Genomic DNA, 23,252 nt, shown 5'->3' with positions numbered 1-23,252 from the left:
ATGTGTATATAAACTCATGTCCATATCTTATTTTATTCGATATGTGACTTTGTTTGTACCTAACTATGTAAACATGTAAAATAGTTTATTTTAGTAGTTTTTAGAATTTACATGAGTACGTAGTAAAACAAAAAAAGAATCTCTTTTTTTTATCCTCAGATAGCAAAATAGACCAATAATCTAACTCATTTTAGTCTGTTTCGTCCTTGACGAGTTAAAAATCTTAGTACACTATATTTAGTCTGTTTATATATATATATATATATATATATATATATATATATATATATATATATATATATATATATATATATATATATATATTATATCCACATTGTTTGATACTTTCTTGTATTGTCAAAAAGATCATAATTAATATCCTCCATATTTGCTTAATAATACATGAATAAACTAAAATGATTATAGTTTTAAAATTGTTCTTTATATAATATTGAACGTAAAAGATAGAGATTTTATAGGAGAAATGTTAGATTAACTCACTAATGGAAAATTCGTTACGTTAGACCAATAAAAAGTCTAATTTTATAGTGGAAAATAATGATACATTTAGTAGAAATTAAAAGTAGAACTAGTAGACATAAAGATAACTTACTGACAACTCATGAAATTTAGATTTTCTGGTATAATTTTGACTATAAAAGTTATGTACTTATAATGTAACGATTGATGTACAAATTCTAATAAAATATTCGTTTTTTTTAACTTATTGAGAATCATTGTGATAATGAAAACGTTATTTTTTTTGTTATGATTGTGACCCTGAGTTTGTACCCTCCACTTGGTTACATAGCAGTTGTCGTTGTGTTGGCCTAGGCTAGATGTTTTTGGGTGAATGTAACCTAGATTAGGGGAGGGTCCCCTAGGTTTGATGTTTTGGGTGTTTTAAGGCGAACATCTACTAGAGGGAGTGTGTCCCTATATTCAATGCGTTTGGGTGTTCTAGAACGAACATCTACTAGAGAGAGTGTGTCCCTATACGCGATAATATGGGTGTCCGAGGGCGAACATCTACCAGGTCTGGGAATGTGTCCTTGGTTGGGTGCCTCAACCTTAACGGTCTTCTAGCGTCCGTTCTTCTAGTTTGTATACACGGCACAATTATCTGTAGTGTTAGTAATTAAATCATGTTTCAACAGTTGTAGGAGTCTTGTAGATTGAAAATCACTTGTTTGTGTTTATCTTGAAGATAACATATATGACGGAAGGTAAATGGATAAAAATTTATTGCTATAAACGAAGAAACAGTGTTTGATAGGAATAAATATGCGAAAACAAACTTTAACTGAAATAAAACTTGAGATGTGTCGCATTCCAGGTGTTTGGGATGGCTTGTCCAGTAAGAGTTCGAGGCGATAAGCTCCATTCATTAAATCCTCTGTAATGCGGAACAGTCATTCCCAATTGGCTGCCAGCTTTCTGTGAGCTCGATTCTTTGTTGCTTTCCCTCTTTTTCGCCACACGAGGTCGCCTTCTTTGAAGGCTCTGTGTCTTATCTTGGCATTGTAGCGGCGGGAAAACACTTGTTTCTGGGCCGCCGTGCGGATTGTGGCCACCTCTCAACGTTCGGGTAGCATGTCGAGGTTCATCTGCAACTGTTCGGCGTTGAGGTTCATATTTTGGATGCCTCTCCTTAACGACGACTCTCCAACTTCTACCGAAAGCATGGCGTCCGTGCCGTATGTGAGGTTGAATGGAGTTTCTCTAGTGGATCCGTGCGGGGTGCACCTGTACGCCCATAGTACTTCTGCCAACTCTTCTACCCATAAGCTTTGAGCTTCACCGAGCCGCTTTTTCAATTCTATGAGTACAGCTTTGTTGGCAGCTTCAGCCTGTCCATTTGTTTGTGGGTGTTCTACCGAGCTGGTGACATGTTTGATTCCCAAGCTCTTGAGGAAATCTTCCAGTTTCTTTTTGATGAATTGCTGGCCGTTATCATTGATGATTTTCTGCGCAGACCGAATCGGCATATCAAGTGCCAGATAAACTTCTGTACACGTTGAGCGCTTATGACCGTTAACGCCTCAGCCTCGATCCATTTTGTGAAGTAATCGATCGCCACCAGGAGGAACTTATTTTGAGCTTTCGCAATCGGTAATGGCCCGACTATATCCATTCCCCATTGGGTGAACGACCACGGTGAGATAATGTCTTGCAACTCTTTGGGAGGGACTCGAAAATCGTTGTCGTGCACCTGACGGGATATGCTCTTTTTAACGAACGTTTCACAATCATGGTCGATCGTTGGCCAGTAATACCCTGCTTGCAGTACTCGGGTCTGAGCGTACGCTTTCCTGAATGTAAACCACATATTTCGTTGTAAAGCTCTCGCAGGACGTAATCTGCTTCTTCTGCTGACAAGCATTTTAACAGCAGCGTAGTGTAGCCGCGTTTGTACAAATCGTCCCCTATACACAGAAAATGAGCGATGCGTTTCGAGTCGGTTGTACTAACCTTTTCTCCCTGTTCCTGCTTCATTATCAGTTCTTGTATGTTGCGTCGCCAGTCAGCTTTGAGTGTCTCTACATCAGTGGAAAAAGTTTCAACTGCAGGCTTGTCGAGTGTCATCTTGATGACTGAAGACAGTTGCGCTTTTTCTTTTGAGTGAGTCAGCTTGGACAAGAGATCTGCTCTAGAATTTTGTTCCCTAGGCACGTGGGTAATGTTGACGTTGACAAAATCTTTTAGGAGGTTACTAGCTTTATGGAAATAGCATAGAAGTTGATTATCTTTAACCTGGAAAGTCCCCTTTATATGACCGACCACCAGTTGAGAGTCCATTCGACATTTTAACCGAGCAATTGCTAACTCTTTAGCTAGAGTTAAACCGGCTATCAAAGCTTCGTACTCTGCTTGATTATTGCTGGTTTGAAAGCGAAAAATTATGGCTTGTTCAATAATAATATCGTTCGGTCCTTCCAGGACAACGCCAGCTCCTCCACCCCTTTTGTCCGAGGAGCCATCCACTTTAAGATACCATAGTGGTACTGAGTCATCAGGTATGGGTGTTAATTCAGCTGCAAAGTCTTCCAGATGTTGACCTTTGACGGATCCCCGAGGTTCAAAGCGTAAGCCGAATTCGGAAAGCTCAATAGACCAGGAGACCATCCTACCTGTCAGGTCAGGCTTCCGGAGAATCCTAGCGACTGGATGATTTGTGCGCACCACCATTTGATGGCTCTGAAAATACGGTCAGAGACGGCGCACCGTTGTAAGTAGAGCCAGAGACACCTTTTCTATTTAGGAGTACCTTTCTTCCGCCCCTTGTAAAGTTCTGCTGACAAAATATATCAACTTAAAAATTGGAGTCTCTTGGATAAGAGCAACACTTACAGCATTGTTGGATGCAACTATGTATAACTGCAGGTCATATCCAATTGTTAGTCGGGTCATGATAGGAGGACTGGTGAGGATATCCTTGACAGCAACGAAAACTTTCCCGCATTGGTCGTCCTAGTGCTGAGTGATACCCTTTTCATATTCTTAAGGATAGGTTTGATATGCTCTGCCAGTTTCGGGATAAAACGTGACAAAGCAGTTAGACGACCAATCAGGCGCTGCATCTCCTTCAAATTAGTTGGGCTTTTCATTTCCAGGATCGCTCGGCATTTATCCGGATTGGCTTCTATCCCCCTGCAGGTTAGCATGAATCCCAGAAACTTTTCGGCTGGTACGCCAAAAGTGCATTTTAACGGGTTTAATCGCATGTTGTACCGTCGTACCTGAAGGAAAACTTCCGTCAAATCTTTAAAGTGTTGTTCCACCGACTGACTCCTAACGACCATGTCGTCCACGTACACCTCCATACATTTTCCAATTTGGTGGTGGAAAATTTTATCCATAAGACGCTGATAGGTGGCACCTGCATTCTTTAGACCGAACGGCATTACCTCATAATAGTAATTGGCGCGTTCGGTTATGAAAGTTGTTCGCTCCTAATCTGGTAGATACATCGGGATCTGGTAGATACATCGGGATCTGGTTGTATCCTGAATACATGTCAAGGAAGCTCAACATTGCGTGTCTGGAGGCCTCATCCACCAATCGATCAATGCTTGGAAGAGGGTAAGAATCTTTAGGACATGCCTTGTTGAGATCCGTAAAATCGACACACATTCTCCACTGGTCGTTCGACTTTTTAACCATGACTACGTTCGATAGCCATGTTGTGTAGGTTACCTCTCTGATGAACTGAGCTTTCAGTAGCTTGGTGACCTCCATTTGTATGGTGTCTCGCTTTTCTTCACCGAATCTCCGCTTCTTCTGAGCGACTGGCGTGCTTCTTTGAAAATGGACAACTTGTGCGTCATTACCCCGGGATGGATTCCCGACATATCGGCGGTCACCCAGGCGAACAGGTCGGCATTGGTTCTCAAAATTTCTGCCAAATTACGCTCGTCGTTTGGCTCCAGGTTACCTCTAATAGTCGTGGTTTGTGATTCGTCCTTTCCCAGTACGAACGACTTGACGTCGCCCTGAGGTTGGATGCGATCGTCGACGTTGGTTATAGGGTCAAGGTCGATCACTGCTGTTTCTGCTCCCCTAGTTTTTCTTGGCGGTACATAGGGTGTGACTTTTAGGCCAGCAACATAACATTGTCGAGTTGTTCGTTGATCTGCCCTTACTGTGCAAACAGTACCTCTTTCTGACGGGAATTTCATAGCTAAGTGAGGAGTGGACATGATGGCTCCGAAAGCATTCAAGCAAGGTCGTCCCAGTAATGTATTGTATGAAGTGTTTGCCTCTACCAATAAGAACCTTATCCTGAGCTCTTTTGCCTCCTTACCTGTCCCGAGTCGAGTTCTTAAGTCGAGATATCCTCGAGTGTCAATTCTTTCTCCTGCGAACCCTACAATCTACTCATTGAATGGGGCTATCAAGTCTTCGGATAGATCCATTTTAAGGAATGTAGCCCAGTATAGGATGTTGACCGAACTGTCCTGATCAACCAATACTTTGCTGACATCATATCGTGCTATCTCGGCAGTGATGACCATGGGTCATCGTGATCCGGATCGGGAGTGTGGAAATCTGCATTGGTGAAAGTAATGTTGGGCATGGATCGCGGCTGTCGATCTACCATGTGCACATTTTTTAAGTTTCTCAAATGTCTCTTGCGAGCAGAGGATGATGCCCCTCCTCTCGCGAAGCCTCCATATATGGTGTCAATTCGTCCTCGGATCGACCTTTCTCACTCAGGGTCTCGAGTGCGGCTTCGGGAGCGTCGTTTATGTCGATCGTCTCTCCGAAATGAAGGCTCGAGACTTTTACGTGAAGTTCCTCTTCTAGGGGGACTTATTGCCTTGGCCGCTTCCCTTCTCACATATATTTGGAGGTAGCCCACACGGATAAGTCTCTCTATCTCATCTCTTACTATGGTACAGTTCTCTGTGTCATGACCATGATTTTGGTGTAGACAATAGGCTTTACTTCCATCGGCGTTCTTTGGTGAGGATTTCCTTCGAACTGTGAGGAGTTCAGTGTGTAGGGCCTCTTCAAGTACTTTTGCCCTTGGTGCGTTAAGAGAAGTGTAGTGATCATACTTGGGTGTCCAGATTAAGTCCTTTCGAGGAGGCCTATCACTTTTGTTGCTCTTAGATGATCGCTTCACCTCCTTATTCTCGTTATTGGGAACTTCTTGTTGTTGCTTTCTCCTTGAGTTTCGTAGGTCCTCAATACGTATGAATTTAGCGATCATTTCCTAGAGTTCTTCCATAGATTTTGGTGGCTCAACATACAACTGTTCAGCAAAATACCTCGATTTTAAACATGAGGGAAAATTGCTAATGACGAAGGTGTGATTCGTGTCTTTCACTCGTCTTGCAACCTCGTTGTACCTCTGCATGAACGCTCTCAGGGTTTCATCTTTCTCCTGTTTAGTGTTTACCAATTCTTCCAGCGTCATCTCCTGCCTTCTGTTGGCGGCATACTGTCTTTTGAAGAGAGTTTCCACCGTGGCAAAACAATCTATCGTATTTGGAGGGAGGGTATGGTACCACTCCAATGCTTCATTTTTCAAAGACAAGGAGAAAGCTCAGCAAATGACTGGGTTGCTATCCGTGTAGAATGTCATCGCATCGATGAAGTTTCTGAGGTGGTTATCGGGGTCTGCTGAGCCGTCGTATCTTTCTAATGCTGGAGGAGGTTTCTCTGGCATAGCGGTTTGCATGATGTTTTCCGTAAACGGAATTAGATTGGTGAGCCGAAGGGGTGTGGGTCCCCTTCTTCCCTCCCTGCCAGGTTCGGTATGAATAGATCGCCCCCCCATGACGGCTACTTTTGTGTTGTCGATTTTGTGCATTTAAAGCATCTCTTTGATGATTATTGGCTGTCGAATTGTATGTTTAAAGCCTCTCTGTGATGATTATTGGCTGACGAGATACCTAAGACGAGCGGTTAGCATCCATATCCAATAACGATCGCTCTATTAACTGAGTCATAAGCACTAACATCCACCATCCAGTAACGATCGCTCTATCCGCTGGTTTAGAAGCGCTCGTCAACCCAGATCAAACATGCCCCGCGTACGTTAAAAGTCAAACCAGATTCACTCAATCAGGTCAATCCAGGTTTAGCGCTCAGTCAAGTTAAACGATGTTGGGCCATGGCCCAACATTTAAGTAATTGGACTTATAGTCCACCAGAAGATGAAATAGTCAAAAAGATTTGATTAAAGATATGAATGACGCAGATTACGGGCAACTGACCGAATTTTAAGGTAAACTGTTTAAGGTAAGTCTGTTACAGATTTTATTAAGGTTAAATACAGGAAAGAGAGGGAAGACCAGGTACGTTCTATTGAATACTGAAAAATACTCTATTGTGAGGATAGTGTCTTTTCCTTGAGAACTGAGACTCCATAACCCACGTCTGACTTGGGCGTCGGAGTATCTTCGCCGGTACTCCCTCCCTTTGTTGAAGTGGACGACGTCCATAAACATCTGCTAAGGAGAAGTAAGAGTTCCAGACATTTAGAAGCAACAAAGACACACCAGCAAGGTCTCTATCTCGATCCCAAATATCTATACAGAAATTGTTATTATATTGAGATGACAAATATTCACTAAGGATGAATTGAGGGTTTAAAAAGAACGGTGGAGAGGTGATGAGTTCAATCTTTCACTGAGAGATACTAACAATTAACATGGATAAAAAAATAAATAAATCATTTTTTCCATTGTCTCTTTTCTACTAAAAACTTTTATTGTGTTATTTTATTTTTCACATATGTTTGCTTCTTTTCTTTTCTCATCTATTTTTTTTTTCCTTTATCTGTTTTTCTTTCTGTCAAATTCACCCTTATAAACAAAGTCAAAAGTGAAGAGTGAAATTAATTTATATGAAATGCAATGTAAAAGAACATGGATTCGTGCATCACTATCAACTACAACAGAAAAATGTTGAACTTGTTTATCCCTCCAGAGAAAGGAAAAAAATGGTTTTGGGACACACATAATAGTAACTATATATATATATATATATTTTATTCAAAGGACGCTTTATGTGAATGGCTTCTGTTCATAGCATCCTATTAAAGTTGGCACTTGGTGGGGGTATGAAAGAGATTGTGCGAATATATTTCTTATTGTATATATAGATAGTAGCATTGCTTTGCTAGATTTGTACTTTAGCTAAGAACTGAGAAAAGTCACCATAGGAGTTGGGAGAAGATGGGAAGAATTTCAAGGACCAGGAGTTACGCAATTGCCTCTTCAATGCAAGATAACCAAAACCAACCACCTTTCGTTACATGCACCACTTTTAACATTCTTGCACCAATATACAAGCGTCTCAACCATGAGGTTCTTCTTTTGTGTTATGTGTTTCTCATGTTTGCATTGATCACTTGCATAAATGGGGTGCTCTAAATTTGGATGCTTGTTTTCACTGATCTGTGTTTTGGTGGGTTGAAAACAGGATCAGAATTGCCGTGAAAGTGACTTCAAAGCATGCTGGTTGGCCAGGAATCAAAGGATATTGGATTGGTTGTTGTATGAGAGATCTTCCATAATCTGTCTTCAGGTTTGCATGATCAATGAAATAGATTGGACCTGGAATCTTCTTTAATGGGCTTAAAAGCCTAGGGTAGCATGTTTTTATTCATTACACAAATGTTGATTAGAAAATTAACCATTATAGGTTATGATAAAATATGATTATATGAGGTCTCAAGTTCAAATCTTCTGGCTGAAAACTGTTTTTTTCTTCTGTCATGGAATGCTTTTGTGGGGTGGTGGTGGTGCTGATGATATGCTGGATTTGTACAGGAATTTTGGATTGGAAACGAAGAGCTTGTTGATTTGTATGACAAGAGACTTGGTGATACTGGTTATATTAATTTCAAGCTTGCAAGGACCAACAATCGTGGTGATGGTAAACAACATTCTCCCTCAATTGGAAAATACATTGTTGAACTCTTCTAGGACTTTTTTTAATAAACTTTCATAAAAACTTATGCAGAAGAAAGTAAAAGAATAAAATGGAAATTTCTCAAAATTTAGAAATTTCACTTTTGTAGAAGTTGTCCCACCTAATTCCTTCAAAAACTTGAACAAAAATTGATTATCAGTGTTTGTATGGAAGTTTATTCAAACTGGGTCTTTATAGATCTAAATTCTGATGATGTTTTCATACTTAATTTTCCATACGCATGGTTTTATTAGCAACTTGTTGAATTTGTGCACAAACGCAAATGTTCACATGGCTCCCTTTTGAGTGTTCAGGTCTTCTGATAGCAGTGCAAAAGGAATATTTCACAGTTGTTAACTATAAAGAGTTGCACTTTAATGATTGTAGTGATCGAGTAGCTCAACTGTTACACGTTGAGTTAGCTTTTCCCTTTTCACAGTGTCAAAACAGTGATGTTAGGCACGAAATTCTGATTGTCAACACTCACCTACTGTTTCCTCATGATCCGAGTCTTTGCCTTGTACGACTGCATCAAGTATGTGAGCACTTAGTTTTGGTATTTAAACACTACTTTTTGTTACCTTTGGCATCTCACTTTGTACTTCAAAATTTTGCTTTTGTGCAGGTCTATAAGTTACTTCAATATATCGAATCTTATCAGAATGAGCACCAACTTAAGCCTTTGCCGATCATATTATGCGGGTAAACATATCACTCTGAATTTAGTGTTTTTGGATTATCAATGAAAAAATTGATTTTTGTTAACATTGATTTTGAAATAAGACAATCTATAAAGTTATTCAACTTATTTAGTATCGATTTTAGTCCTAGAATCGATTCTTTGATGAAAAGCAAAAAAGTTACTTAAAATCATTAAGTGGTATTAACTAGTGATTAGGAAGGAGAATGTATCCTAATAACAAATACCCACTTCATTTTTTTGTTAATTAGTGATAATTACTTTAAAAGTTTTATTTAGGATGGTTTTAATTTCCCAGTGACTGGAATGGAAGCAAAAGGGGACATGTTTACAAGTTCCTGAGGTCTCAGGGGTTTGTATCATCATATGATATTGCACATCATTACACTGATGCTGATGCTCACAAGGTCATAACCAATAACATTACTTTCAGAATTTTCAGCTGGATAACATTCTATATCACCCACATTTGTTTTACCTTTTCTCTATGCAGTGGGTTAGCCACCACAATCATCTTGGAAACGTATGTGCTGTTGATTTTATATGGCTTCTTAACCCTGACAAATATCAAAAACTACTTCAAACAAGTTGGAGTGAAGCACTATTTAGCATGTTTAAGGTAATTGTTTGGATCATTTTATTGCAGACCTATAGGAAAGGGAAAGGGGTTTGGTAGAGATAATCTTGCGTTGGCTAACGTGTTCGTGCTAAATAGTAATACATAGTTTTTGAGAAATATTACATTGTGTTCTTATTTCACAGCTTTTACCTCTGGACCTTCTGTAGACCTACCGTAAAGAATTTAGAATTTAAATTTATGGTGGCCAGGAGGTGTTAATTGAAAGTTGTTCTTTAATCAAGACCAAACTACCATCATGCTATTAATGTAGTTGTGCAAAAGAACTCTGTCACTGACAATAAGCTTCACCTTTTTCAGTATCTATTGCGAAGAGATTCACTGACAGAGAGAGATGCATTTGTTTTTCTAAAGGTTGACAAGGAAGATTGTATTACCTATTCTAGTTTCTGTGCAGCACTTAGACGGGTATGCAGTGGTATATCCATTATAATTACATGAGTAGATGAATACTTCTACATTTCAGATAGTTCTGTGTGCTTGTATGAGAAGTCCTCATCTTAATAGAGTTTTTTGGGCTTTTCCATTTTCTGCAGCTTAATTTAATTGGTCATTGTCATGGGTTAAGTGTCGAAGAGACGAAGGACTTGTGGGTTCAAGCAGAGATAAATGGAAATGGTGTTATTGATTATAAAGGATATCTGGTAAAGTAGTTCGGACTAAATTAGATATATGTTATTTGAATTTCTTACAACAAGTTCCTTGAAATCTAAATGTTCTTTTTCTCCTTAGAGCATTGAAAATACTAATGCATTGAAAGTACTAATGCATTGGACATTGCTGCCATGTCATTTGACAAACTATATAAAGTATGGAGTTCTGTCATGTGTGTAATTCAGATTAACCTTTATAACAACTGTAATTGGTAATGAAGCATGATTGATCCAACTTGTCAGCTTTCACAAACATAGTGAAGTAAACTTTTGGTCCTGTCATAGTTTTGTCTCATTATGTAAGTTATATAGATGTTCTTAGAGTTAGACTATTTTATTCTTCACCAAAAACTTTGTTGGCTAAATCATGGTCTAATTTTATGCTGTTGCAGCAGCAAATCTGGAATCCAACAGGATCAGATCAAAGAGATGACAAAAATGGGCAACATGATGATGAGGCAGATGGTAGTGAAACAATTGGTTTTAATGTAAAAAATGCAGTTCTTTTCCCCCCAGAGGTGGAAAAAGGTAGATGGCCTGAAGACTACTCTCTCTCTGATCATGCAACACTCACTGTAGTGTTCTCACCCATAAGAATGCTATGCCACACTACAAAATAATTTCCAGACAATACTTGGGAGCATTTTAGCTTAGAACTTGGTAGCAAAGCTTCATTACATAAATAACACAAAGCTATGAGTGGAATGATGGAACTGACAAGGGAACATAATGGAAATCACTGCACCATCATTAAGCAGAAGTGATTTCATATGTAGAACAAGCGAAGTAAAAGGGCAATGTGAAGCTGTACCACTTAACATTCTCATACACACCATAGACTAATGATGACATTTGAAGTAGCAAGATCCATCCCATCACTCAGTTTCTTATTCCCCAGTTAACTGAAACAAAGAAAAGATTCAAACAATTGGCAGAAAGAAAAACCATACTAATCTGTATAAGGGTTACTCGGTGAGGTGGTGCAACATGTAGAGCTTCTTGAGACAGTGAAGACTTTAGAAAAAATGTGAACAGATTCTCTATGTAACAAATTAAAAAATTGTGCATTCCATGGAAATATAACCAAAGGAATTGCATGCACATTCTAAGCAATGGTAGCAAAAGATTCTAATACAAAATAAAATGCTTTGCAAAATAATAATATCAATATCTTGGTCTACAGAGTCATTAAACCAGGCAGATTGCATCTACCCTTGAAATTTTGGCAGCCTGGATTCAAAAACCTTGATGTTGAATTTGCTAGCTGCTGAAAATATATTAGTTAAGCACGAAAAATGTCAAACAGTTAAGGGATTGTTTGATTTATTTTGTTTTAGTTTTGGAATGACGACAAATTTGTTAAGAGGTGATTGGCATGTTAATTTTTTTTTATGTAAATTGATGTGTTAAATTAATAATTACAAAAATAATTAAATTAGTTTTACTCTTTCATTTTTTACTTAATTACCTTTTTGGTCTTTTATTTTCTTACTACATTTAATTTGGTTTCACTTTCAAAACATGGTTCAATCAAGTTTTTCAATTTAAGAAAAAAACTTTATTTATTTGTACTAATTGTAAAAAATGATGAAGTTACTTTTAAAAAGATTAATCTGGTTTTAAAACTTATAATTTATTGTGCAACTTATTTATATTTTAAAAAATACTTTTAAATTATATTATCAAATTTTGAAAAATAAAATTAAAAATATTCAACCCTTTATTATTCCTAGTCGAAATATACTTGCTACCATGAAGGAAACGCATGCAGATTAATTAACAAACCTGCAATAAAAAGAATGAATCAATTTCTCAGAAAACTAAGTACAAGGTCCTCCTCTCCTCAATCAGGATATGGTTCCAAACACTAGATAGAACTTCTATTTATTTATGAACCACTTTATCATTTCTACTGTAACCAGTTTCTAAATAATATGCTGATAATTCACTCATTTGAGGATTTATGGCATCACCACATGCCAAAAATATGAAATGGTCTTCGTCCTATTCATACATTTTTCATTTTTCAAAGTGTAAACATGTACAAACTACAAAGAGAAATAAGTAGGAGGAAAGTCTAAAATCATTTGAATACAAGATTCAATACCATATCACATAAAGATACTAAAAATTAGTACACAAAACACTTGAAAATACTTCTATGTACTTGCATAATAATTTACCTTTCCAATATTTCAGCATTGTGACTTTCAGATAAAGATCATCCAACAGAAAAGCAAAATTATCCTAGTTATTTGAGTAACTTAATCATTCTACGCATCATCTTCGTCACTGTCTTCATAGTCAAAATCTGACTCATCATCACTCCTTGGTTGTGTTAGTGAATCCATGTCAAATGATGATTCCATTTCCATTTCCATTTCTTCCATGTCAATAGTGTCATAGTCCATTCGTTGCTCAAACTTCTCATCAGAACAATTAAGCATCCATGACAAAGAACACTTTAACCCTTTCTTGGCAACCCTCACATGCCTAGGCTTTATACTTGACTCCAAAGCATAAGTGAAGAATGCAGGGAATGTAACCAAATCTTCCAAAGGTCTTTTCATCTTCATTTGGAAGTAATCAAAGCTAAGTTTCATAATGTCAATGTTTAAAGCGAGTAATTGAGGACATGCAACAATCATCTTCCTTATCTGAGGCAACGAAAAGCCACAATCCTTAAGAAAATCAACATGCTTCAGCATAGGTCCCCTAATGAGGCTAACTACCTGTGGCATCTTCTCAACAACTCGGGCAAAGTCCTCTGTATCCAATTCAAGCACCGAATTGAGTATAATTCTCTGATTGAAAAGCTTTGAATTTAAGTCAGTTCCAATGATGTCAGGATACTGAGCAATTATAGAAGGAAGTGATGTTCGTCTAACACTAAAATCTTCAAGGGATTTAACATTTGGTTTCACCTTCTCATCCAGCCCAAATCCAAGAATATAAGGTCGTTGCTCTATCAATCTAGCAATGGCTAACCTTCGAATTCCCAAACTTTCCAGATATTCCACAAAAGGCTTAATGATTCTACCAACTCGCATACCCAAAATCTCTGGATATTTAGTTAAGACACCTCCAATTTGTCTTCTTCCTACACCAATTCCAATCAAAAAAGCAACTGATGTGCTCATGGTTCCCTCAAGTTTGAAGCCAAGCACTTCAGGGTACCTCTCAAGAACACGAGGAATATCCTCAGTCTTGATATCCATCCCCTTAAGATAATTAACCACTGGCATAAGATCCACAACAACACTAGCATGGAGAACTTGTGGGTATCTCTGCAAGAACAACGTAATGGAGGATTTCCTCACTCCCAATTTACCAAGATAGTCAAGCACAGGAATCATGTTCTTCTTGACGCTGCAGCCAAGAACAAGTGGATAATTGTTGATATCTTCAATTGTAAGCCCCAAACTATGAAGAAAATCTATGCGCTCCCTCATAACATCAACAGTCACAGGAAGTTCAAGACCATCAAGCTCATCAGGAACAATGCCAATTGTCTTCAAGAACTCATAAACTTTTTCCCTTAGTGCAGCCTTCTCTTTCTTCATTTCTGATAAACTAGGACGGCTATATATCGATGAGGAACCTCCCCGGCGACGATTCATTCTACCGGACTCCGATTCAGGCGTCGGCGAATACACCGAACCAGAACTAAATGTCCTATCAGCAACAGAATACTGAAGTTTCGTAATCAACTCCATTCTTCTAATGCAATCTCGTGATAACCGTAGAGCAAGGGTAGCACTCAGCTTACAATGACCAAATGTTAGAATAGGCATTTCCGATTGGCCAATCAAAAAACTGGGTTTTGCTATGCTACCAGAAAAGTTTATTACTTTCATATTTTCAAGGTCCAATCACTACCGTTGGATTGAATCTGCAGAAAGAAAAAAGAAGGAATCACTCAGTTGAATGAGCAATTGTTGAACATAATTGAAACGGGAACAAAATTACAAACTTTAACAAATGAGAAAGATGAATACCAAAACCAAAAGAAACCCAGAAGTTCAATGTTTGGGGTATAACCTTTGAAGCCTTTAAAGGATTCTGCCGCATAAACACCAAAAAAAAATGGAGAAAAAATTATAAAGCTTTTCATGCTTAATTAAGGAAATCGTAACAATAGTAATGTGAGGGATAGGGTGGAAGAGATTGAGAGATAGAGATGAACTTACAGTTATTGGAAATTGACGAGGCTGTGCAGAAGTTTCACTTGGAACTGAGGGAGCAAGAAAGGATAACAATAACTACAGAGGGTTTATAGGATCTATCCGGCTGTGCCTGTTTCGTCTGAAGAATGTATCATTTTTTTTTATTCGTTATTTTTATTAAAATTTAGAACAAACTTTTAATTCTTTCATTTTTTTTCAGTACGATTAATATATATTTGTTTCCTTGTAAAAATTTAAAATTCAATTTTAATCATTTAAAAAAATTTCTTATTTTTCATTGATTTTATTTTAAAATGTTTATTTATTTTCTAAAATAAAGTATTGTGTTAATCAATTAACTATTAACATTATTATACTGCGATTTCTTAATTATGTTGCCTTATGTTAGTTTTAATTTTATATTCGTTTAAATAATATAAAGAATCAAATGTATTAAAGGTTTACAGTTTAGCACGGTGTTTAGATAGATAATTGTAATAAAATAATTTATTTTTAATATAAATTTTGAAATATTGTACGTTGTTTGGATAAAGAATTTTAAATTTTATAATTATATAAAAGTAATTAGATTATTTAAATTAGATAGTTTTAAATTGTATTTAAAAGATACTAAATTGAAAATTTTCATATTTTTAAACTTAAGTAATTTTTTTTTTCATTTTCTCTTTTCCGTTTGATTTTGATAAGGGTTTATGAGTTTAACTAGAATTAAGACTTTGTTGTTTTAATTGAGATATGTGTCATAATTAAATTTTCTTTTTTTAGAATATTGGTGAATATTTTTTTCAAAGTCTTTTTCAGCGTTTTTTTTTATGTTAAACACATTTTTATTTAATTTAGATTAATTTGAGTTATTTTCATTTGATTTTACTCGAGAGTATTTTTCAACCAATGTCAATTAAAATTATTTTCGAAATATTGTAGGTCAAAGTTATTTCTCAATTAAATTATTAATGTAACATCTCATAATCTCACATGATAATTCATAATTTATATATTGTAGCGTTACATTTAAAGTAACATCCCATTATCTCACACCTTGAAAATTCATAGTTGACATATATATATATATATATATATATATATATATATATATATATATATATATATATATATATATATATTTTAAACTCAGATTTCAACTACAAACTCATAAATATAACTCGAATTTTTTTAATTTATTTTTCTATCTCTTTCTTCATTGGCACTGGATCTGACGATATTCCTTCATCTGCTCCCGTATAACGAATTATACGATCATCGCACATACACAAACACAAACAAGAAGGGTGAGCTAACATGCAACAAATCATTTATAAAACATGCACAATTACTTTGATACACTCAACAAACATCATATAATAATTATGTCAGACACCCTCATACCATCATACCACAATCACACCATAGATACTCATCCCCTCATACCACAATTCCTAATAGACACTCGTCCCACAATACCCAATAAACACTCATCCCACAATACTCAATAGACACTCGTTCCACAATACCCAATAGACACTCATCCCACAATACCCAATAGACACTCATCCCACAATACCCAATAGACACTCATCCGGATGATACATTGATGAGCGGTCACGGGAGGTTATGCACTTGTGATGACTTCTACTTCTTCTTACAAATACACTTCCAAAATACTCCATACCATCCACAAGGTTAGTCCTCAACACTATGTCCAAAACTGGCACATAGACCAGGACCTCCTGCCCCTCTCACCACATAATTCATCCTTCTCTACTTGAGACTGGATGATTATTAGAGTATCAGGATAACCTCCAACAACAGGATCCTCAACATCAACATATACACAAATACCGTATCCTTACAGAATCTCTCCACGAGACTCATACCATGCTCATATTCCTCAACTCATATTATACCATTACAAAATCTCCCCATAATACTCATATCATGTTCAGATGCATAAATTCAAATCCAATCTAATAAAATACAATCATCACAGAAATCATAAAAAATGAATATATCACAAAATAAATTAACAATACTAAAATATCACCATAAATGGTCACCGGAGAAGAATCAAATGTTTGACGAATCAAACTCACCATAAACGCCAGTACATATGACTAGTCACAACTTACTGGATTTGACCAGGGCTGCTCTATGATCAAGGATGTACCAACTCCGGTTTTTAAGATTCCTCTATCCTACCATCACAATTATAATTCATAATTCCATATCTACCACAATAACATGAATTCATCAGAAATTTTCATTCCAACAAGATATATTGCGCAATAATTTAACAGTACATAATCTGTTCAATAAGATTTAAGGTAAAAACTTGTCGAGTAGACTTCTAGGAAAGAGAGGCGTGTCACAATGGACAACTTAAGTACCAAGTCTTTCCTTAGCCAAAGTGTTCCTCAACTAGTTTTAACAAATTTCTTATTTACAGATTCAAAACAACAACATATAATATTAACACAGAAATTCAATATAGATAGATATATAACAAGCACCTATGTTTTTCATTAACAGTATTCACACAGAATTTCAAGACATGAATAGTAATAAAACAATACTAAATCATAATATAAAAGCTTAGAAAGGTTAGCTCCCCTATCTCTATTCCAGACTTAATCTCTTGCTCAGAATTTGTTTCCCCGAAAACCCTCCAGAACTTCTACTCTTCTTGCAACTAAAAATTTCTTCCTAACTCTTTCTTCTCTATTTCTCCAGATTTCTCACTTGATTCTTCCTCTCTTTGTGCAGAATAACCTCCCCTCTCATGGCTATTTATAGTCCAAAAATTTTACTATTCAACAATTTTTTAATATTATTTATTATTTGAATATTATTTATTATATTAATATTTTAATACCACTTGACATATTGGATCCCTCAATAATGCCTTAAAATCTGAGTGCTTTATCCACTATCAATATTTTAAATTTTTTTTTAACAAAAAGGTAGAAGAGAGTTTGAACCCATGTTCTTGAAATCACCACAATTTTCTACCAATTAAGCTACCAAAATTTCTTATTTAGCTTTCCACATTTTATTTTTCTTACATAAACTTATTATATTTTCCATTCACAAAGAAATCTAGAAATAAAATTGTTACTATTAAGGTAAATATTTTTCATGGGTCTTACATTCTCCCCAACAACAAAAATTTTCAACCTCGAAAATTCTATACTTTAAGAAAATAGTTGAGGGTATAATTGCTTCATTTCTTCTTCTAGTTTCCATGTAGAGTCACATGTTCTCTTATCCCAAACCACCCTGACTAAATTGATAGTTTTTCCCCTAAGTTCCTTTGTTTTAGTGTCTTCTTTACAAACAGGTTGTACTTCCACAGAGAGATCCTCTCGAATTTGAATATCCTCTATTTCTAAAATGTGAGAAGGATCAGGTACATACTTTCTTAGTTGGGAAACATGAAAAACTGAATGGAGATTGGCCAACTGAGGGGGTAACACAATCTCGTAAGCGACTGGCCCAATTCGTCTCAAAATTTGGTATGGACCAATGAACTTAGGAGAAAGTTTCCTCGAGCGAAGGGCTCTTCCAACACCCGTGGTTGAAGTTACTCGCAGGAAAACATGATTCCCAACCGCAAACTCTAACGGTCTCCTCCTTTGATCTGCATATGATTTTTTTCTACTCTGAGAAGCCTTCATTCTTTCCCGTATCAATTTTACTTTATTGGAGGTTTGTTGTAGTAGCTCAGGTCCTATTAAAACGGATTCACCATCCTGATACCAGCACAACGGAGTTTGACATCGTCTGCCATACAGAGCCTCATAAGGTGCCATACCTATGCTTGCTTGGAAACTGTTGTTATAGGTAAATTCCACAAGAGGAAGTATTTCATCCCAACTACCAAGATGATCTAATACGCAAGTTCTCAACAGGTCTTCTAATGACTGGATAGTTCTTTCAGATTGTCTATCAGTTTAGGGATGATACGCGGAACTCATTCGTAATTTGCTGCCCATAGCTTCCTGTAGGGTTTGCCAGAATCTAGAAGTAAATCTTGGGTCTCTATCTGACACAATGCTAGAAGGTATACCGTGCAATCTCACTATTTCTTTTATGTACAATTGTGCCAGCTTAGTCATTGACATTCTCAGATTTATTGCTAAGAAGTGAGCACTTTTTGTCAATCGATCAATGATGACCTAGATGGCATCATTACCTCTAATTGTTCATGGTAAATGGGTAAAAAAATCCATAGAAATGCTATCCCATTTCCACTCTGGTATGTCTAATTGTTGTAGCATTCCTTCAGGCCTTTGGTGTTCCACTTTTGCCTTTTGACAAGTCAAACAAGCCACTACAAACTGCGCTACTTCCTTCTTCATTCCAGGCCACCAAAAGGACTCCTTAAGATCTTGATACATTTTAGCCATGCCGGGATGCATGCTAAAATGACTCTTGTGTCCTTCTTCAAGGATTAATCTTTTTATCTCTGCATTGTCTGGTACACACACTCTACTTCTAAATTTTAATACACCATCAGGTCCTAACCTAAATTCTTTAGTTGGTTTTGTTTCGATCGATTCTGCTATCTCTTTCAGGTTAGGGTCCACCAATTGTTTCTCCTTGATTAAACTTAGAAAGTCGCTAAATATAGTCAGACTACTACATCTAATGAAATCTACTTCATACTCTATCTATAGCTTGAGATCTCTGAATTTCTCCATCAACTCTAATTCTTTGATCATCATATGGGAAACATGTACCGTCTTCCTACTCAAAGCATCAGCTACTACATTCGCCTTTCTCGGATGATACAAAAGTTCAAAGTCATAATCCTTTAAAAATTCCATCCACCGCCTTTGCCTCATATTTAGCTCTTTCTGGTCAAATAAGTACTTCAAACTTTTGTGATCGCTGAATACTTGAAATTGGACACCATAAAGATAGTGTCGCCAAATCTTCAGAGAAAACACCACTGCTGCCAATTCTAGGTCATGAGTAGGATAATTCTTCTCATGAACCTTTAATTGTTTTGAAGCATAAGCCACTACCTTCTTTTCTTGCATGAGCACACAACCTAACCCCTGGTGTGAAGCATCACAGTAAATCTCAAAAGACTTACTTGGATTTGGGATAATCAATATTGGTGCACTTGTCAACCTTTGCTTCAATTCTAGGAAGTTTTTCTCATACTTATCCATCCAAACAAACGGTTGATCTTTGCGAGTTAGTTGTGTTAAAGGCGCTACTATTTTAGAAAAACCTTCTATAAATCTTCTATAGTATCCAACTAAGCCCACAAAGCTCCGTATTTTCGTTATAGTATTTGGTCTCTCCCACCGTAGCACTGCTTCCACTTTGGTTGGATCCACTGCTATGCCTAGAGCTGATATAACATGTCCCAAGAATTGCACCTTCTGTATCCATAACTCACACTTTGAAAACTTTGCATATAGTTTCTTTTCTCTCAAGATCCCAAGCACAATTCTTAAATGCTCATCATGTTCTTCTCGACTTTTGGAATAAATGAGTATGTCATCTATAAAGACTACGACAAACTTATCTAAGAAGGGTCGAAAGATTTTGTTCATGTAATCCATGAAAAAAGCTGGAGCATTAGTTACCCCGAACGGCATAACTACATACTCGTAATGCCCGTATCTCGATCTAAAAGTAGTCTTCTGTACATCTTCAGCTTTAACCAAAATTTGATGATATCCAGACCTTAGATCTATCTTTGAAAATACTTGAGCTCCATGCAATTGATCCATCAAATCGTCAATCCTAGGCAAAGGGTACTTGTTCTTGATGGTTAACTTGTTCAACTGCCTATAGTCGACACACAATCTAGATCTACCATCTTTCTTCTTCACCAGCAGTACCGGTGCCCCCCAATGGTGATACGCTTGGTCGGATGAATTGTCTTTCCAACAGCTCTTCAATTTGCTTCTTCAGCTCTGCCAACTCTGCTGGGGCCATTCGATATGGAGCTATCGATACTGGTCCAGCTCCAGGTATTAAATCGATGGAGAATTCTACTTCTCATTGAGGTGGCAATCCTGGTACTTCTTCTGGAAACACATCACTAAACTCATTAACTATGGGAATATCAAGATTTTGTTCATTTTTCTCAACTTCCAGATGAGTCAAGATAATGAAACACGAAGATCCTTCTTTTACTTCTTTTAACACTTGTTGTAATGACAACAACTCCGATTTTTCAGGATTAGGGAAAATCAACTCCTTCTTGTTACAGTCTATAAGGATACGATTAGCAGATAACCAATCAATTCCTAAGATTACATCTAAACCTTGTAGAGGTAAAGATATAAGATGTACTTTGAACCTACGTCCTTCTACAACTATTGGACATTGAGGACACATCCTCGATGTTTTTATCAATTTGGAGGCCAGTGTAGACACTATAAGATCATACTGCAGCTCTTTCACGGGTAGATTCAACTCTTGAATAAGAGTTTCAGACAAAAAGGAGTGTGTCACTCCAGAATCAAACAACACATTCAAGTCTCTACCAGCTATAATACAACATCCAATGATGAGGGTACCTGATTTGGCAGCTTCTGCCCCCGTTAAAGCATAGACTCTTCCAATCGCTTGTGGCCTATTGTCAGTCCTTCCCTGTTGAGGTGGTTGTTGAGGTTGAGTTGTTTCTCTTTTGTTAGAGGGACAATCTCTAGCAAAATGCCCTTCTGCTCCGCAAAGAAAACATTTGTTGCGCACAGTAACTTGTGGACAGACGCTCTTCAGATGAGGTCCTCTGTAGACGAAACATCGGATTATTCTCTGTTGATGTTGTTACTGATGAGAAATCCTCTGAGGCTGCGGTCTTTCATAAGGTCGAATCCTTACATTCTGTCCAACTCGTGACCTAGATGGTCCTCCCACCCTTTATGACTTCTACTGAACTTCAATCTCACTCGTTAACCTTTCCGCAACTTTGGCATGTTCAACTAAAGCAGAAAACTCTTTAATAGCTAAAGGGTTCACGACTAGTTGTATGTCTGTTCTAAATCCATTTTTAAATTTCCTACACCTCCATTCTTCATTTGCTGGTTGGGTGTAGAAATGTCTCAACTGTTTGAACTTGTCTGCATACTCAGCTATCGACTTGTTACCTTGCACGAGCTGCAAGAACTCCACCTCTTTTGCATATCTTACACTGTCCGGAAAGTACTCAGCGTAAAACTTATTCTTAAAAACTTCTCAGGTAATAATCTCACCATCTTCCTGTAATACTAGCTTGATGTTGTCCCACTAGTGTATTGCTTCTCCAAACAGCTGATACTCGGAGTATGTCAACCTAGTTTCTGATGAACAATTTTTCGCATAAAAAATCTTTTCCATATTTCTTATCCATAGATCAGCCTCGTCCGGACTTGTCCTCCCATTAAAAGTAGGTGGACAGTGTTGTAGAAAGTTTTCTAAGGTCCATTCCCGAATCCTTTGAGCTTCTACAGACGTGTCATTCTCAGATAGTTGCCTTAAGGCTTCCTCATGTTCTCTTTGACTGGCTTCAAAACTCAGCCTAGCCGCTTCTAATTGTTGCAGAGCCATTTCGTGCTGTTGCACTAAAGCAGCGCCCTGTTGTTGAAGAGCAGATGTGATAGCCTCCAAAGCTCTTGCCAAGTGATGAATGCATATTTATGCCCACATTTATGCTTTAAAATTTAAATTTTTGATGAGATATTTGTGCTTAAATGGTTGATTTAAAGAAGATTTCTCATGATTGGATTGATTGTGTTTGGAAATAAAAGGGGCGTAAAAAGTGTGTTTTAGCGCATAAATTATTCTTGGATGTTCTAATGTTTATTGGTGCAGCTGAAATTATAAGTTCTATTGGTCCAAAGGGCAATTCAAGACCCAAAATCAGGTTTTATTTGGAAAATAATGTACAGATGGGCCAAACAGACAACTTTTACCCTTGCACCTCCCAATTTCCCTACATACACCCCTTTCCTCTTAACCAGGCCCAATACTAAGCCAAACAGTAACCCTATTCTAAATACACCTCCTAAATTTCCCTACCCATACCCCTCCTAAGCCAAACTTCCCTAGATCATGCCACATGGAAATCTAATATCCACACATCTGACCATCAAGAAGTTGCCATGTCATTAATCCTCTGCACACCAAATTAACCAATCAGTTGTTGCCACGTCACCACCCTTGACACATCATCATCTTCCCCAAACAGAAACCCTAATTTCATCATCCTAACCTAACTCTAGTCGCCACTGTCGTGCCGCCGTCATCACCATGCTGCAAGGCGTCGCCGCCGCAAACCCCAATGTCGCGCCGCCGCTATGAACCCTAGATCTGACCAACCACCTCATCGTCAGCGCCGTCGCATAGCAATCACCGTCGAAGCCGCTGCAGGAGCAAAGGCAGAAGCCCTTTCCCAATCTAAAACCCTAATTGGGTGAGAAAGAGGGCTGCCACGTGGCAAGCTTCCATTGGCCACGACCATATGAGTCAAAGCTGGTCAAACAGTCAAAGTCTGGTCAATTAAGGGGTTCTGTTGCAATTTTGGGAAATTCAATTATGGCTAAAGTGCAGATAGAGGAAATTTTAGGGCTTACGTGTAATTTTGGAAATTCAAAAAAGTTAAAAGATAAAATTCAGTTGTTGAATTAATTTAATTTGGGAATATCAAC

At 37.3% G+C, this 23,252-nt stretch overlaps 4 protein-coding genes across 8 annotated transcripts; 1 reads left to right on the top strand and 3 right to left on the bottom strand.

The window, feature by feature from the left end:
• Window positions 1–7,633: 7,633 nt before the first annotated feature.
• LOC108338522 (uncharacterized calcium-binding protein At1g02270) lies at window positions 7,634–11,037 on the top strand. Of its 2 annotated transcripts, none has more exons than XM_017575445.2 (10): window positions 7,634–7,820; window positions 7,936–8,040; window positions 8,286–8,391; window positions 8,742–8,962; window positions 9,053–9,129; window positions 9,426–9,534; window positions 9,621–9,746; window positions 10,065–10,172; window positions 10,301–10,408; window positions 10,813–11,037. In XM_017575445.2, exons 1-10 carry the CDS (start codon window positions 7,689–7,691, stop codon window positions 11,035–11,037), a joined length of 1,317 nt encoding a protein of 438 aa, XP_017430934.1. In that variant the 5' UTR covers window positions 7,634–7,688. The 2 variants fall into 2 exon arrangements, with proteins under 2 accessions (XP_017430934.1, XP_017430933.1); XM_017575444.2 differs by having other exon boundaries at window positions 10,810–11,037.
• Window positions 11,038–11,180: 143 nt separating this feature from the next.
• Window positions 11,181–14,728, bottom strand: LOC108338521 (transcription termination factor MTERF4, chloroplastic). Of its 4 annotated transcripts, XR_001833043.2 has the most exons (4): window positions 14,608–14,708; window positions 14,416–14,479; window positions 12,601–14,309; window positions 11,181–11,319 (listed from the first exon to the last, which is right to left on the bottom strand). XR_001833043.2 is itself a non-coding variant. In XM_017575441.2 (3 exons), the coding sequence occupies exon 3, from the start codon at window positions 14,272–14,274 to the stop codon at window positions 12,691–12,693; it is 1,584 nt and encodes a 527-aa protein (XP_017430930.1). In that variant the 5' UTR covers window positions 14,275–14,309; window positions 14,416–14,479; window positions 14,608–14,728; the 3' UTR covers window positions 12,504–12,690. The 4 variants fall into 4 exon arrangements, 3 of the variants coding, with proteins under 3 accessions (XP_017430930.1, XP_017430932.1, XP_052736395.1); XM_017575441.2 differs by lacking the exon at window positions 11,181–11,319 and having other exon boundaries at window positions 12,504–14,309; window positions 14,608–14,728; XM_017575443.2 differs by lacking the exon at window positions 11,181–11,319 and having other exon boundaries at window positions 12,504–14,309; window positions 14,459–14,479; window positions 14,608–14,721.
• Window positions 14,729–17,792: 3,064 nt separating this feature from the next.
• Window positions 17,793–18,410, bottom strand: LOC108336835 (uncharacterized). Its single transcript, XM_017573285.2, has one exon. It carries the CDS (start codon window positions 18,408–18,410, stop codon window positions 17,793–17,795), a length of 618 nt encoding a protein of 205 aa, XP_017428774.2.
• A 2,209-nt stretch (window positions 18,411–20,619) lies between these two features.
• LOC108336836 (uncharacterized) lies at window positions 20,620–22,152 on the bottom strand. Its single transcript, XM_017573286.2, has 3 exons — window positions 21,875–22,152; window positions 21,524–21,757; window positions 20,620–21,355 (listed from the first exon to the last, which is right to left on the bottom strand). The coding sequence occupies exons 1-3, from the start codon at window positions 22,150–22,152 to the stop codon at window positions 20,620–20,622; spliced, it is 1,248 nt and encodes a 415-aa protein (XP_017428775.2).
• Between the last annotated feature and the right edge of the window lie 1,100 nt (window positions 22,153–23,252).

This window comes from Vigna angularis, chromosome 7, assembly GCF_016808095.1.
Source record: "Vigna angularis cultivar LongXiaoDou No.4 chromosome 7, ASM1680809v1, whole genome shotgun sequence".
Classification (NCBI taxonomy): domain Eukaryota; kingdom Viridiplantae; phylum Streptophyta; class Magnoliopsida; order Fabales; family Fabaceae; genus Vigna; species Vigna angularis.
This window is presented reverse-complemented; position numbering and strand designations above follow the sequence as displayed.

Coding starts and splice junctions, on each gene's coding strand:
- LOC108336836 (XM_017573286.2), bottom strand. CDS start 22,152: ATGGCTCTGCAACAATTAGAAGCGGCTAGGCTGAGTTTTGAAGCCAGT. Junction 21,758..21,874: donor ACATACTCCGAGTATCAGCT/GTTTGGAGAAGC, acceptor CTTTCCGGACAG/TGTAAGATATGCAAAAGAGG. Junction 21,356..21,523: donor CATGCCAAAGTTGCGGAAAG/GTTAACGAGTGA, acceptor TTTCGTCTACAG/AGGACCTCATCTGAAGAGCG.
- LOC108336835 (XM_017573285.2), bottom strand. CDS start 18,410: ATGGCACCTTATGAGGCTCTGTATGGCAGACGATGTCAAACTCCGTTG.
- LOC108338521 (XM_017575441.2), bottom strand. CDS start 14,274: ATGAAAGTAATAAACTTTTCTGGTAGCATAGCAAAACCCAGTTTTTTG.
- LOC108338522 (XM_017575444.2), top strand. CDS start 7,689: ATGGGAAGAATTTCAAGGACCAGGAGTTACGCAATTGCCTCTTCAATG. Junction 8,392..8,741: donor GACCAACAATCGTGGTGATG/GTAAACAACATT, acceptor TTGAGTGTTCAG/GTCTTCTGATAGCAGTGCAA. Junction 9,535..9,620: donor CTGATGCTGATGCTCACAAG/GTCATAACCAAT, acceptor TTCTCTATGCAG/TGGGTTAGCCACCACAATCA.